The 12676-nt window shown below is 43.1% G+C and overlaps 1 protein-coding gene across 2 annotated transcripts in view; it reads left to right on the forward strand.

Annotated features, from left to right (window-relative positions):
- The window catches only part of LOC125295563 (mitochondrial import inner membrane translocase subunit tim16-like), a 104507-nt gene that overhangs the window by 42320 nt on the left and 49511 nt on the right, over positions 1-12676 (forward strand). For both annotated transcript variants that reach the window (XM_048244879.1, XM_048244877.1), the window contains exons 8-9: positions 3312-3395; positions 3515-3597. In XM_048244879.1, coding sequence (XP_048100836.1) covers positions 3312-3395; positions 3515-3597 — 167 coding nt within the window. The remainder of the gene's footprint in view (positions 1-3311; positions 3396-3514; positions 3598-12676) is intronic.

A 12676-nucleotide genomic window follows, 5' to 3' on the forward strand; every position in this document is an offset into this window, starting at 1 on the left:
TTCAGAAACAACACAGCAACCAGTGATTAAACAATATCCACACACACACACACACACACGCGCGCGCGCGCGCGCGCGCACACTAAAGAACTCTTAGACTCAGAGGAGGGGAAGGACACATAGGTTAAATACACACAGTGGTGGAGTCCAATGCAGGAGCATTTAATTTCTCCATTTCAAAGGTAGAGCAGGAATGAAAACATGAGATGAGTGAGACAGGGAGAGAAACTTTTGCAGAGTCTTAAATATTTAAGCCCTGGCTCAGAGATTGTGCACACCCAGAGACAGAATATGGCTGAAAGAAAGAAGTGTGTGTGTGTGTGCGTGTGTGCGTGCGTGCGTGTGTGTGTGTAGAGGGGTGATGGTGGGGGTGAGAGAGAAAAGGGAGGGAGATGGTTCCCATATGTGCATACAGACACCTGATATTCAGGCTGGTCGGTAAATCAACATTCTCTTGTGCAGTGACACAGATGTGCTCTACGTTTGGTTAAACACATACACACACACACACACACTCTGAAAAGCTATGAGTAAAAGAAACAAGAAAGTGTTTTTATTTGATTTAAAATAGATTTTCACATATTTATCATTCTCTGGCCCCAGTCTCAAACTTGTGTACATTTCTTTCTTTCTTCATTTCTTGTTTGCTTGCCTTGTCTTGTCTCTTTGCATCCTTCCTAAATGGACTATGCAGTAGTGTTTTTCATTTTGAATGTTCTGTAGCTGTGGAAGTGTGTATGCATAAGTTGTGCAAGAGAAGGAATGTTGTATTCATACACACATATTCTCTTAGACTCACTCTAAGAGATGCACTGAAAGGAATTCACTGCATGGTTGTACTGCATGTCACTATGTGTAGGTGTCACACACACGTTGAGTTAGATTGTGTTCATGCAGGCCATGGAATCTTCTATGTAACAGTGTGTTATGGAGGCATACACACACACATACAGATTTGTGATGACCTCATCATCAGTGGCCAGAATGGCAGCGGTCAGGTGAAAGGACAAGGGATGTCACTTTTTGTTTGGATCAGTGAGAAATTGAAAAGCAGATGCTGGGGCTCTGTGAACACAGTGTAGCAAAGGAAGAGTGTTGATAAGAATATTATCCTGAATGCTAACAGTCACCATCTTCCACGGCACAGTAAACATATGTGATAACCGGAGAGGTATTGTGGAAGAGTCTTATTTGTAAAGCCTCAACTATAGAAGGAAATTAACTTTATATTCTCATTGCAAGACTCATATTTTGACCTGTCAAGTGATGTAGATGTAGAAAGTTGTGGTTTTGTGTGGGTTTTTCTCAGCTCAAACTCAGTTTATATTTTCCGTCTTGCAAATAAGTCTAGTTAAGATATAAAATAAGTGTAGAGAGAGAGAGAGAGTTAAGCTGGTTGGTTGTTAGTGGTTGTTAGCCTTCATGTTACTTCATGAGGCTTCACGTTACACCAATGATGGTATCTCAAAATGACCTGGGTTCAGCTAAAATGGGCGCTGAATGATTTCATGAAATCTGTCAGTGATTACCTCTCCTCATCTAATTCATTACTCCCTTTCCTCTTAACCCTAATCCATCCCTTTTGGCATCTTCTTCAGATATTATGAAACACAAACACAGATGAGTCACACAAAACTTTTACTGTGGGAGCTCCAAAGGTGTGTGCTTGGAAGACATTCATATGTAATTATGCTGATGTCATAAAAAAATAAAATACATCATTGTGCCTCATACATTGAAAAGGCATCGTTACTTCTGCTCTTGCAAAGAATGTTATCTATAAATGAGATGTTTTTGTGTGTGTGTGTGTGTGTGTGTGTGTGTGTGTGTGTGTGTGTGTGTGTGTGTGTGAAAGAGAGAGCGAGTGAGTGTGCTTGTGGATGAGTCCCAGACATCTTTTCCTTTGGGAGTGGGCTGATAAGATTCCTTTGTGTTGAGATGGTGTGGAGCTGAGCTAGAGGTGGCCCACACAGCACATGGGGACAGTTCAGCTGACCAGCCTCAGTGGTTCACACAACACATGGGGACAGTCCAGCTGAGTAGCCTCAGTGGCTCACACAACACATGGGGACAGTCCAGCTGAGCAGCCCCAGTGGTTCAGGCAGTGACGGGTGCACTTTAGATGTTTCATGGGGACATTTTTTAAATTGTTACACATCTTACACTCACAGTTATTGCTGAACGTATTTGTATACATACATATACAAATACAGGCTTCATCTGCCTGATGAGATTGTATATATTAATTTGTCTGTGGGCAGTTGAGCTGTTGTGGGACTAAGAGGATAGCCAATGTGCTCAAACAGTGGTCCGGAAACTTTTATGGGTGACATCTTAACTTAATCCATCTGCTATGACACCAAAACACCACAGGCAGCTATTAGAGTTACCCTGCCTGACTTTTTGTCTCCTTCTGGAACTTTCTCTGAGCAGGCAGAATAGCATGCACTCATGGTACAGCTTCTTGAAGTTTTTATGATGGTATTAATATCATACCCAAGAGAGAGTTCACTGCATAAGCACCACTGTCAGAATCAACATGATAAACATTTAATAGTCACTGTAGCACATGATTTTGACCTAATATGGTCTACCAACTTAAGACTTAGTAGGCTGGCAGACACCTGTCCCATACTTACTTGCAGTCGTATCCCATAATACATCAAGATGGTTTGAACACAGAGCTCTTCACATGCCGAGAGTAAACACATTTTGCATTACTGTGGTTCCTTTTGTCCTGTGGCTGGCACATGTTAAAGTGATGATGGGATGTGTGTGTGTGTGGTGTGTGTGTGTGTGTGTGTGTGTGTGTGTGTGTGTGTGTGTGTGTGTGTGTGTGTGTGTGTGTGTGTGTGTGTGTGTGTGTGTGTGTGTGAGTGAGGGTGACTCCTTGTCTATCCATCTGTCAGTTCAGATCATTCCAGACTGGCTCTGAGCATGCATGTACACGTATAAGGTTGAGAAAGGGAGGAAGACAGAAACATGTTGTCACCAGTTTGTTTTATCTTCTCATCATGTCACAGTGTGTAGATTGCTAACAGAGTGCGTCGCGTGCGCGGCGCGTGCGTCGCGTCGCGTCGTCGCGTCGCGTGCGTGCGCGGCGTCGCGTATGCGGTGTCGCGTGCGGCATGCGCGGCGATATATATGTGTGTGTGTGTCTGTGTGGGTGTGTGTATGTGTTTGTCCTTCATCCTTCTGTAGCTGCAGTGGAGTTTAATTGCCATATGTCTTTCTCTCTGGAAAATCCTTCACAAATGGAAAGAGCCTGTTGCCACTGCTGCTCATGTGCTTTGCTTTTGTGTCCTGGGCAGAGTGTTGCAGGCCTGCAGAATAACCGGGACTCGTGTGTCCTCTGGGTTAGAGATGACTGCTTCCTGAGCACAGGCTTCAACCAGGTGAGTCCTCTCCGCCCCATTTCCTCAGGCTTACAGCAGCCCAGCTCACATTAGCATTGTGCATTTCTGTGCATCAATTGTGTGTCTCTGTTTGTGTGTGTGTGTGTGTGTGTGTGTAGGTCCGGCAGCAGGAGGTGAGACTGTGGGACAGCAGAAAGTTGAATTCCTCTCTGGCGTCTGTGTCCTTGGGTACCTCCACAGGGTTAGTGCACGAACAACACACTTACTGTTTCTGGTTGCCGTGGGTCTTGCTTCATAAATGTCTCAGACCTGTTTGTGTGAGGTTTGTCACACTTCAGAGCGAGAGAGAGAGAGAGAGAGAGAGAAAGAGAGAGAGAGAGGGAGGGAGGGGAGAGAGAGAGAGAGAGAGAGAGAGAGAGAGAGATAGTTATGCATGTTCAGATCTGTCGTACTCTCCAGTATGAAGGCCCCCAACCAGACACTCTACATTCCAGGCGTATCATTGTTCTTCTGATACATTCACACCAACCGACACACACGTATGCACACATCCGCATATCTCACAGACTCACTCCTGTTGTCAGAGGTAGTGGCTACACTCACAAACTCACAAGCTTTTACATGTGTGGCCTGCCATGGGAGTCTTAACCCTTAAAGGAGTACCGTCACACTGGTGTGACGGGAATGTTGAGAAATGAACGTTCTAAAGAATATCTGGGTTCATTGAATTCAACATAGAATTTTAGAACCTTCAATTGTTGCGGAACTTAGAACGTTCAAAAACCTACACCTTTAAGGGTTAAGGTACTGCTCTCGGAACAGTGGGGTCCTCACGGTATTCCAGTCTTAAAAGTTGTTAAATTCAGTTTTTGATATTTAAGGCCTAAAAAATGTTTTAAACTATTTGGAATTGTAGGATCTGCTCTGGATTGAGAATTTGATCTGGAGCAGAATTCCTTTTTTTTTTTGTTTAGTTCACTGTTTTATTTTACCTGCCTATCCCACAACAATGACCATTCTCACAATTACTAGTGAATATGTCTGCTGTTGTGTTTAGTGTCATCAGACTGCACTCAGCACTATTTCTCCAACAACTGGGCTACGCTGTGCTGTTGGTTTTCCATACAATTAGCCATAGCCAGTTGTAATAATGGTATTTCTTTTCTTTTAGAGGTCATGAGGTCTTAAATGTGTACTTAACAATTGTGCAGATACCCTGGAACAGGGGTGTGTGTGTGTGTGTGTGTGTGTGTGTGTGTGTGTGTGTGTGTGTGTGTGTGTGTGTGTGCGTGTGTGTGAACTTAACTTATTCTAACTAAACTTATTCACTGTCTAGCTCAGAAATACCCGGTCTTTCTCTCCATGTCTGTCATCTATCTCCCTCAAACACCCGCACCAACCACCCCCCATCAGAGAATCACACCTAAGTTGGTAACAAGTAAAGATCAAATGATCAAGTTGGTGTGTGTGGGTGTTTGTGTCCGTGTGTGTTTGTGTCACTGTGCCTGTGAAGAATGTGGTAGAGAGCTACCTCTCTTCACTCATCTGGTGACAAGCTCTCGGGCATTCTCTGGCTAGTGTCACACACACACAAATACAAATACACACACACACTCACACTGTGTGCAATGTACCCACCGTGACAGACTTATACACCATAACACACACAACACACACACACACACACACACACACACACACAAAACCCATCATCACTCATGTGCCAGCCACAGGACAAAAGGAACCACATTACAGCATACTTTTTAACCATGCAAAATGTGTGTACTCTCGGCATGTGAAGAGCTCTGTGTTCATGTCATGTTGATGTAAATGTACATTACCACATTGCTAGACTGCACACACATCCACTCTACTCAGTATGCTTGTTGTCTGAATGCCAGAGGTGATGGACCTGACCTACTCTCATCTGATGGGAGAGAAATGTCACAAGTAAGTCCCCTACTGATAAAGACAGGGGCAGAAGAGCTCTCAGGCTTTTCCGTAAGTGTGCTTTCTAATGGCCCCACAGAGATAAAGTTTTGCAGGCTGTGCTTACTCTGCAGATGTCTATCTTTTGAGTACTTGGCTACATATAGTACATTTGGACTACATTGCCCTTCTCCCGCTAATTGGAGGCCCATTGTCCAGTCAACTACAGTGTTCCAGCATCTTGTGGTTGTGGCTGAGGATGGCAACTGTAAACATGGAGGACTTGGACAGCTAGTCAGCGTAAAAAGCATAACTTTTTTACAGCGTAAAAAGTTATGGATACTCATCCACTATAATTTTTCAAATAAAAGAAGAAACCACCAACATAGAATATTTACATCCTGCATTCCAGCTGATGTTTTTGTGTAAATTCAACATGACTTGGTAATGTCAATGATAAAGTGTCATTTTGATGGGCAATAGAATCAGATATTGTTACTGATCAGCTGGTCACTGGTCATCGCTTATTCTGGAAACTGTCCAATTCCAGTCACTTGCAGAGCTATCAGAGCATCTTTAGTTTGTAGAGTTGTTAAATCTTGTTGATAATTTTCCAGCAGTCACTCTGTGGGTGTTTTGTCTGAGCCACTGAGAATGTTGTGTGCCATTCAAGGTGGTTTATGGTTAAGCTGGCAGTACAGTTTGTGGAGTAGATTATTGTTGTTGGCTGTTTGGGTGTGAATGTGTGTATACTGTATTTCAGCATGTGTGTGTGTCTAAGCGTGAATAAGGGCAGTGTGAGTTTTTGAGAGAGTGAATAAGAGTTAGCAAGAAATGGACAAGGCTGGATCTGTTTGTTTTTTTCCGACTGTCTGGTTGTGCTTTCCTTTTCTGAGGTTGGGTCAATCATGGAACAACCATCTGCTGTAATTGGTCCAAACCCCTTTAATCAAATGGATTGCCTTTCACTAATAGCACACACACACACACACACACACACACACACACACACACACACACACACACACACACACACAAACACACGCACTTACCTATACTGCACTGCTACAAAATAAAATCCAGATGATGGCCCCTGCAGGGATTAAGGGCAGCTGGCTTTTGTGTCGGCCATTAGAGGGGGGAATAGTGGGAGAGACAGGAAAAGAAAAGAGGGAGAGAGAGAGCGAAGGATGGAGAGGGAGGGAGGGAGGGAGGGAGGGAGGCAGAAAGAAAAAGTGAGAGTGAGAAGTGTGCAGTTGCAGTGTTTGCATCAGGCGTGTGTTGGGCCAGCCGTACAGTAGGCCCTCTCTTCTCTGTGCTGGCGCAGCTGTTCCCAATGGGCCGTCTTTATTTGAAGCCCAACCCCTGAGCCAGCTCGGCAGCACTGCGGTCAGCCCTGGATGCAGGGGCACACGCTCAGGTCAAATTCCATGTGGCCGTCCGGAACGACGGCAGCCTTGCGCTCCCCTCTCTCACTCCTGCAGCCTGAGCACCCTCTTCCTTCATCTCTTGGTTTTCCCTTGTTTCTGTCAACAGCTGAGGAATGGTGGCAGGAATCTGTTAGTGTACATTTGGTGCTTTGGTGAGTGAACAGGCTGTGCTGGAGAAATAAGGGACTGGGGGAGGGCTCTACACCACACATAGACACCCTATGAGGAGTGGACTTGACTTCTGAATTCCAGACCTTTCGGCCTCTGTGTCTTGACCTCAGGAGCTCCTCATCAGCGCCCCTCCATGGGAGAGAGTAACTTGAGTTCACTTGCTCGAAAGGAAGCTGCCGTGGCTAAGGCCTTGGCAGCCTCTGTCTCAGTAAAACAGATACTCAGATATTTGACAGTTGGCAGACAGTGTGCTGTAAGTCTCCCAGGTTTTGATTTCATCCCACAGGTATGTGCTCTGTGTCTCTAGGATAACGCTCCTTTTGTCCGCCCTCCTCCTCCTCATCACTATAACATCTCTTCAGCACTCTTCCTCATTCCTGCACCATTATTGCATGGTTGGTGGGGTTTAAGCAATTATTACTGGCCAGTTGTTTATTATTGTAAAATATCAGTCAAAATATTTTCAATTGGGATGGATAAATAGAGGGGAAAAAACACCATGATGGTTATGTTTGACTAGGTGTATATTTCATGTGTCAGGGTAATGTCATAGTGATGGTTATGTTTGACTAGGTGTATATGGTTATGTTTGACTAGGTGTATATTTCATGTGTCAGGGTAATGTCATAGTGATGGTTATGTTTGACTAGGTGTATATTTCATGTGTCAGGGTAATGCCATAGTGATGGTTATGTTTGACTAGGTGTATATTTCATGTGTCAGGGTAATGCCGTAGTGATGGCTATGTTTGACTGGGTGTATATTTCATGTGTCAGGGTAATGTCATAGTGATGGTTATGTTTGACTAGGTGTATATGTCATGTGTCAGGGTAATGTCATAGTGATGGTAATGTTTGACTGGGTGTATATTTCATGTGTCAGGGTAATGCCATAGTGATGGTTACAGTATGTTTGACTGGGTGTATATTTCATGTGTCAGGGTAATGTCATAGTGATGGTAATGTTTGACTAGGTGTATATTTCATGTATCAGGGTAATGTCATAGTGTCAGTCAGAAGCATGGTTGTGTTGTCAGTAGGTGTTTTACTGCTGTGTGATCAGTGCTGACCTGCTGGTCTCCTGTGTGTCTAGGAGGGACTTAGAGAGAGCCAATTGGATCACAGCTTTGGACCAAGGGTCAGATAGGATGGAAATGTCACAATGTCACACAGCGTTCAGTGGGAGTTCTCAGACAGGGGCCCTCTGCTAGCTGGTACTGAGCCCAAATGATCAGGACCTAGATAGTTGATTACAGGGAGGCTCTGGGTATGTTCTCCTCTCTCTGTTTCTCTCTCGTTACTACAACTCTCACTCTTGCTTCTTCTCTACATAAATGATGCCAGTAGTGCTCATGTAAAAATGTCGCCACATAATACAGTATATTAGCAGGGATACCAGTACTTAACTATTACTTCACTATGTTCCCACTGTTTTGTGTTCAACAGTAAATTGCTCTCAATTAGATAACAGCATAATTTAACCGTTTTTCTGCTGTTTATTCTTATATATATATATTTATACTTATATATTCTATTAATAAAGTTATTTCATTTTATTATGAAAGCGTTTTACAAGATTTTACTCCTATAAATACCCATACATATTTTTTAAGTAACATGAGAATACAAGTTCAATAAAACATTGCTGATTATTGAGTTCATTACATTTATACCCTGTGGCTATTTGGGGTCATTTTGGGCACGATGCTGCTATTTGTTTAGCATCTCAGGTTTCTGAGTAAACTGGGCTACACTGTCTCTAGACTAGATTAGTTCAGAGCTTATTTTTGGTCTTCTTTGTTATAATTATCTTAGTTATTTTGTGGATACCAGCAGCAAGCCAAATCAAACCTAAACTGATCTTATTTAACTGCCACAGGAGAAATGCTGTCAGGTTTTAAGAAGTGATCTCTTTGGGTTTCTGAAACAGACATTAAAGGAAGGCTGACATGCACGTTAACATCATACAGGGACATTTTTGTAGGTTTTAAATTACAGATGGGAGGCCCTAGCAAATGTTCAGCAACTCCCTAAACAATCAGCTGGCTTGCACACCCACTCAGGGTACCTCTACACCATAACAACATTCTCTCTCTTTCTCTCTCTCTCTCTCACTCACACACACATGCTTTCCCTGTAACTTTTTGGCTTTCTATCACTTGTTCTTTGTCTTTCAACAGTGTAATGAGTAATTGTGAAAGCCCAGGGCTTATCCACACAGTCACTGCCTGTTGGCCGCTGCGTGCTGCAGGTGTTTAGTGAATGTGTGCAGTGAAATGCCAGGAGCCGTGTAGGAATCAGTGAGGGGTTTGATGTGTGTGTGATTTAAAGTGTGTGTGTGTGTGTGTGTGTGTGTGTGTGTGTGTGTCAGCAGTTTGGGTTGGTATTTTAGAGGTCAGGAGAGAAAGATCAGGCAAAAGAACAACATTGTTCATCCGTCTGGTCTCTGTTGTAGTGTTATGAAAACAGCCTTGAACCTGCCCATAGATCAGAGAGGTTCCCGCCATATAAGAAGGATGTGGGCACTACAATATTCTTTTTTGTTTAAGAAGTCTATGTGATTTGTGATATACTTTCATATCAGGTGAATGTAATGCCAATACTTACAGTTGTATTCATAGATTTGTTCTTCACAATAAATGAACTTATCCCATGTAAACCCAATTCAACACTTGGACACAAGATTTCTCCAAAAAAACACAATATTTAGAATGGAAGTTTCTCTTCAATTCTACATGTGAGGTGATTCAAGGTTGAGACATTTCTGTGTTCAGTTAAGTTCTGCAGATAGTAACTGGAACCATAAGTTATTGTTTTTGTTCAGGTACAACTCTTTAAACCAGCAACTGATGTCATTCATAAACTTCTGCAAACAGAGATAGTCAAATGTTCTGTGCTTGCTTTTCCAGTGCAAGCAAATGTGCTTGCTTTTCCAGTGAACCAGGCTCAGACCTCATCTGACCTTCAGTGTGTGTAAGCATGACTGTGACCCACAGAGGGCACAGGTGTCCCTAAGAGATCTGATGGACCATGAGGCAGGCAGGCAGGCACACACACAGACACACACACACACACACACACACACACACACACACACACACACACACGAAAAAAAAATAAAAACCTGTTAAGGCAGCCCAGACAAACAACATTCCTACATTCTTAGGAGAAGTTTTAACGTACGTCCCCAACACACACACACACACACACACACACACAGAGAGAGACTCATTATATTATTACATTATATATTATTATACACACTAAAACTTATTACAGAGCTGCAGGGAACAGTATGTCTATAAAAGTATACACACGGTATACATATACACAGTCAGTCATATGAAATGGGTCAGAGCATGTGACTCTTTGCTTTCATTTTCCTCATGCATATTCTACAATCTTTTAGTTGCACGGTACAACATGTTTAAGGGATATCTCAAATCTTATCAGGAGTGTGCGTGCGTGTGTGTGTGTGTTTATGATGGCAGCACATGTGCTGGCATGCATAGCAATGTGTTTTCATACACATTCACTGCCATATTTTAACACTTGTCCCATTATGATTATGTAGTTTCGTTCAAACAATACTTGAGAAGCTTAGTTGATAGACGATTGAGTTCACTGTTGTACAAGTAACCACTGACAAATTTGAAAGACAGGACCTCCTTTGTGTTGCAGTGTCATAATTCCCAGTTTTTAATTACAGTCTTGTGGCACAGTCATTTCCTCTTCAGCTTGTAGTCTGGGCCACTGCTCACCCACAATCCTGTTGTTAAGAAGCGATGAGCCTTGAATTCCTTTCCCTCATTCTGCCCTGCGCAGCGCTCTACAAACATGCCCACAGTGCAGCCTCTCTGCCACTGATGATGACTGAGATAGAGAGTAGAAAAGAATACAACTTTTAAGAGAGACACACACACACACACGCAATTGCAGAGAGAGAAAGACTCACATATGCACACATATTCACTGATTCTTATTGGTGTGTCGGCATGAGGGTTCACAATGCAATTGCCCCAATCAAAAAAAGTGTGCATAATTTGGGATGAACTGAGGGTCCGTTGCTTCCAACTTTTTTGCCTTCTGATTTATTCAGCATTTATCATCGCTAAGTCCTGTGCCATTTAGCGCTAAAGGGGTACCCAAACTATCTGAAGCCATCTAAAAGGGACATGCTTTAATTTGTGACAACATTGCACTCTGCAATTCCAGGCATTCCGCGTGCACATCAGCAGTCTGGCACTCCATTCTCATCGTTATAAGACAGTTTGTCTATATTCAATGTGTCTCAGTCAGCTGTTAATTGTTAATTGGTTATTCATTGGTAAATATAGCACGTTCTGAGAGCATATTCAGCCCTTGTGTACAACAGAATCAAATGGTGTCAAGTTGCACTGTCACAATAGCGTATGAATTGTATTAACACAATAGCAGCTACTTTATGTGTATATTTAATGTATTGGATCGTTGGCAATGCATTTATATGTGCATCACATCACAGAAATGCACATCGCAAACACATACACACACATGCACACACACCCACAGACACAAACATGCCCGACCACAGTTTTGAGATGTCCTTCTGGAGTGGGGCCTGATCAAGCAGAGTGGTACTGGTGAGGGATCCGTGTGGCTAAGGCAGGAGCTGCGAGTGACCTCGCTGCGGTCGGGCAGATTACAGCCCTCACAGCCGGCCCTCTGGAGAACTGCAGCCTTAAGCACATGCACCCCCCTCCCAAGCCCTACGCTCACTCTGCTCTCCCCGTCTGCACCCCCCACCATGTCTTTTTTATTCTCCGGCCTGCACTCCCACCATCCCTCTTTCTTTTCTTCTCTCTCTTTTTTTTTTTTTTGCCTTTTTTCATACTCTGTTCCACATCTCCCACATTCATCTCTTTTTTTTGCTCTCTTTCTTTCTCTCATTTTCTTCTCTCTCTCTTTTGCCCTCTTTCTTTCTCTCTCTCTCTCCTCTCTCTTCTCTCTCTTTTGTCTCTTTCTCCTCTTTCTTTTCTCTCTCTCCCTCTCTCTCTTTTTGCCCTCTTTCTTTCTCTCTCTCTCTCTCTCTCTCTTTTTGCCCTCTTTCTTTCTCTCTCTTTTCTCTCTCTCTTTTCTCTTTCTTTCTCTCTCTCTCTCTCTCTCTCTCTCTCTCTTTTTGCCCTCTTTCTTTCTTTCTCTCTCTTTCCTTCTCTATCTGAGTTTCTGTTTCTTTCTCTGTCTCTGTCTATGGCTGCATTTAGAAGCTGGTGTGGTTGATGGTTGATGAAGGGGCTGTGGTGCTGCTGATCTGCACTTTCCTCTGGGGCTGCCCACAAAAGGGTGGAGGGGTGGAGGGGCAGGCGGCAGCCCAGGCGTCAGTCAGGCAGCACGGCGGACGCCCTTGTTTGTGCTCTGCGGTGGAGAGGTCCTTGCTGAGCCACACGCCACTGGGAAAAGAAAGAGCCTAAGAGAGAGATAGAAAAAGACAATGACAGAGATGAAATGTGGACGATAATGAAGTAGAGGATCAAGTAAAGGGGAAAACAGAATGGAAAGTGAGTGGTTTAAGAACAAAGAGAGTAATAGGATCTTCAACAAGAGGACAATCTTGCTTTATTAACATCATCAACAAGATGATTGAGTTATTTCTACCATAATTTTTCTAACAGTGTAGTTACATTTAGTTATGGTTTGTTTATTATAGTATTTGTTATGCTATTGTGACATGACATTATTGTTTATTATTGCTATTCTCCTTAATGTAGTCTTACCAACATTATAATTGTTCACTGTTAATTTTAGCTATTGT

Source organism: Alosa alosa, chromosome 6 (genome assembly GCF_017589495.1).
Source record: "Alosa alosa isolate M-15738 ecotype Scorff River chromosome 6, AALO_Geno_1.1, whole genome shotgun sequence".
Classification (NCBI taxonomy): Eukaryota; Metazoa; Chordata; class Actinopteri; order Clupeiformes; family Clupeidae; genus Alosa; species Alosa alosa.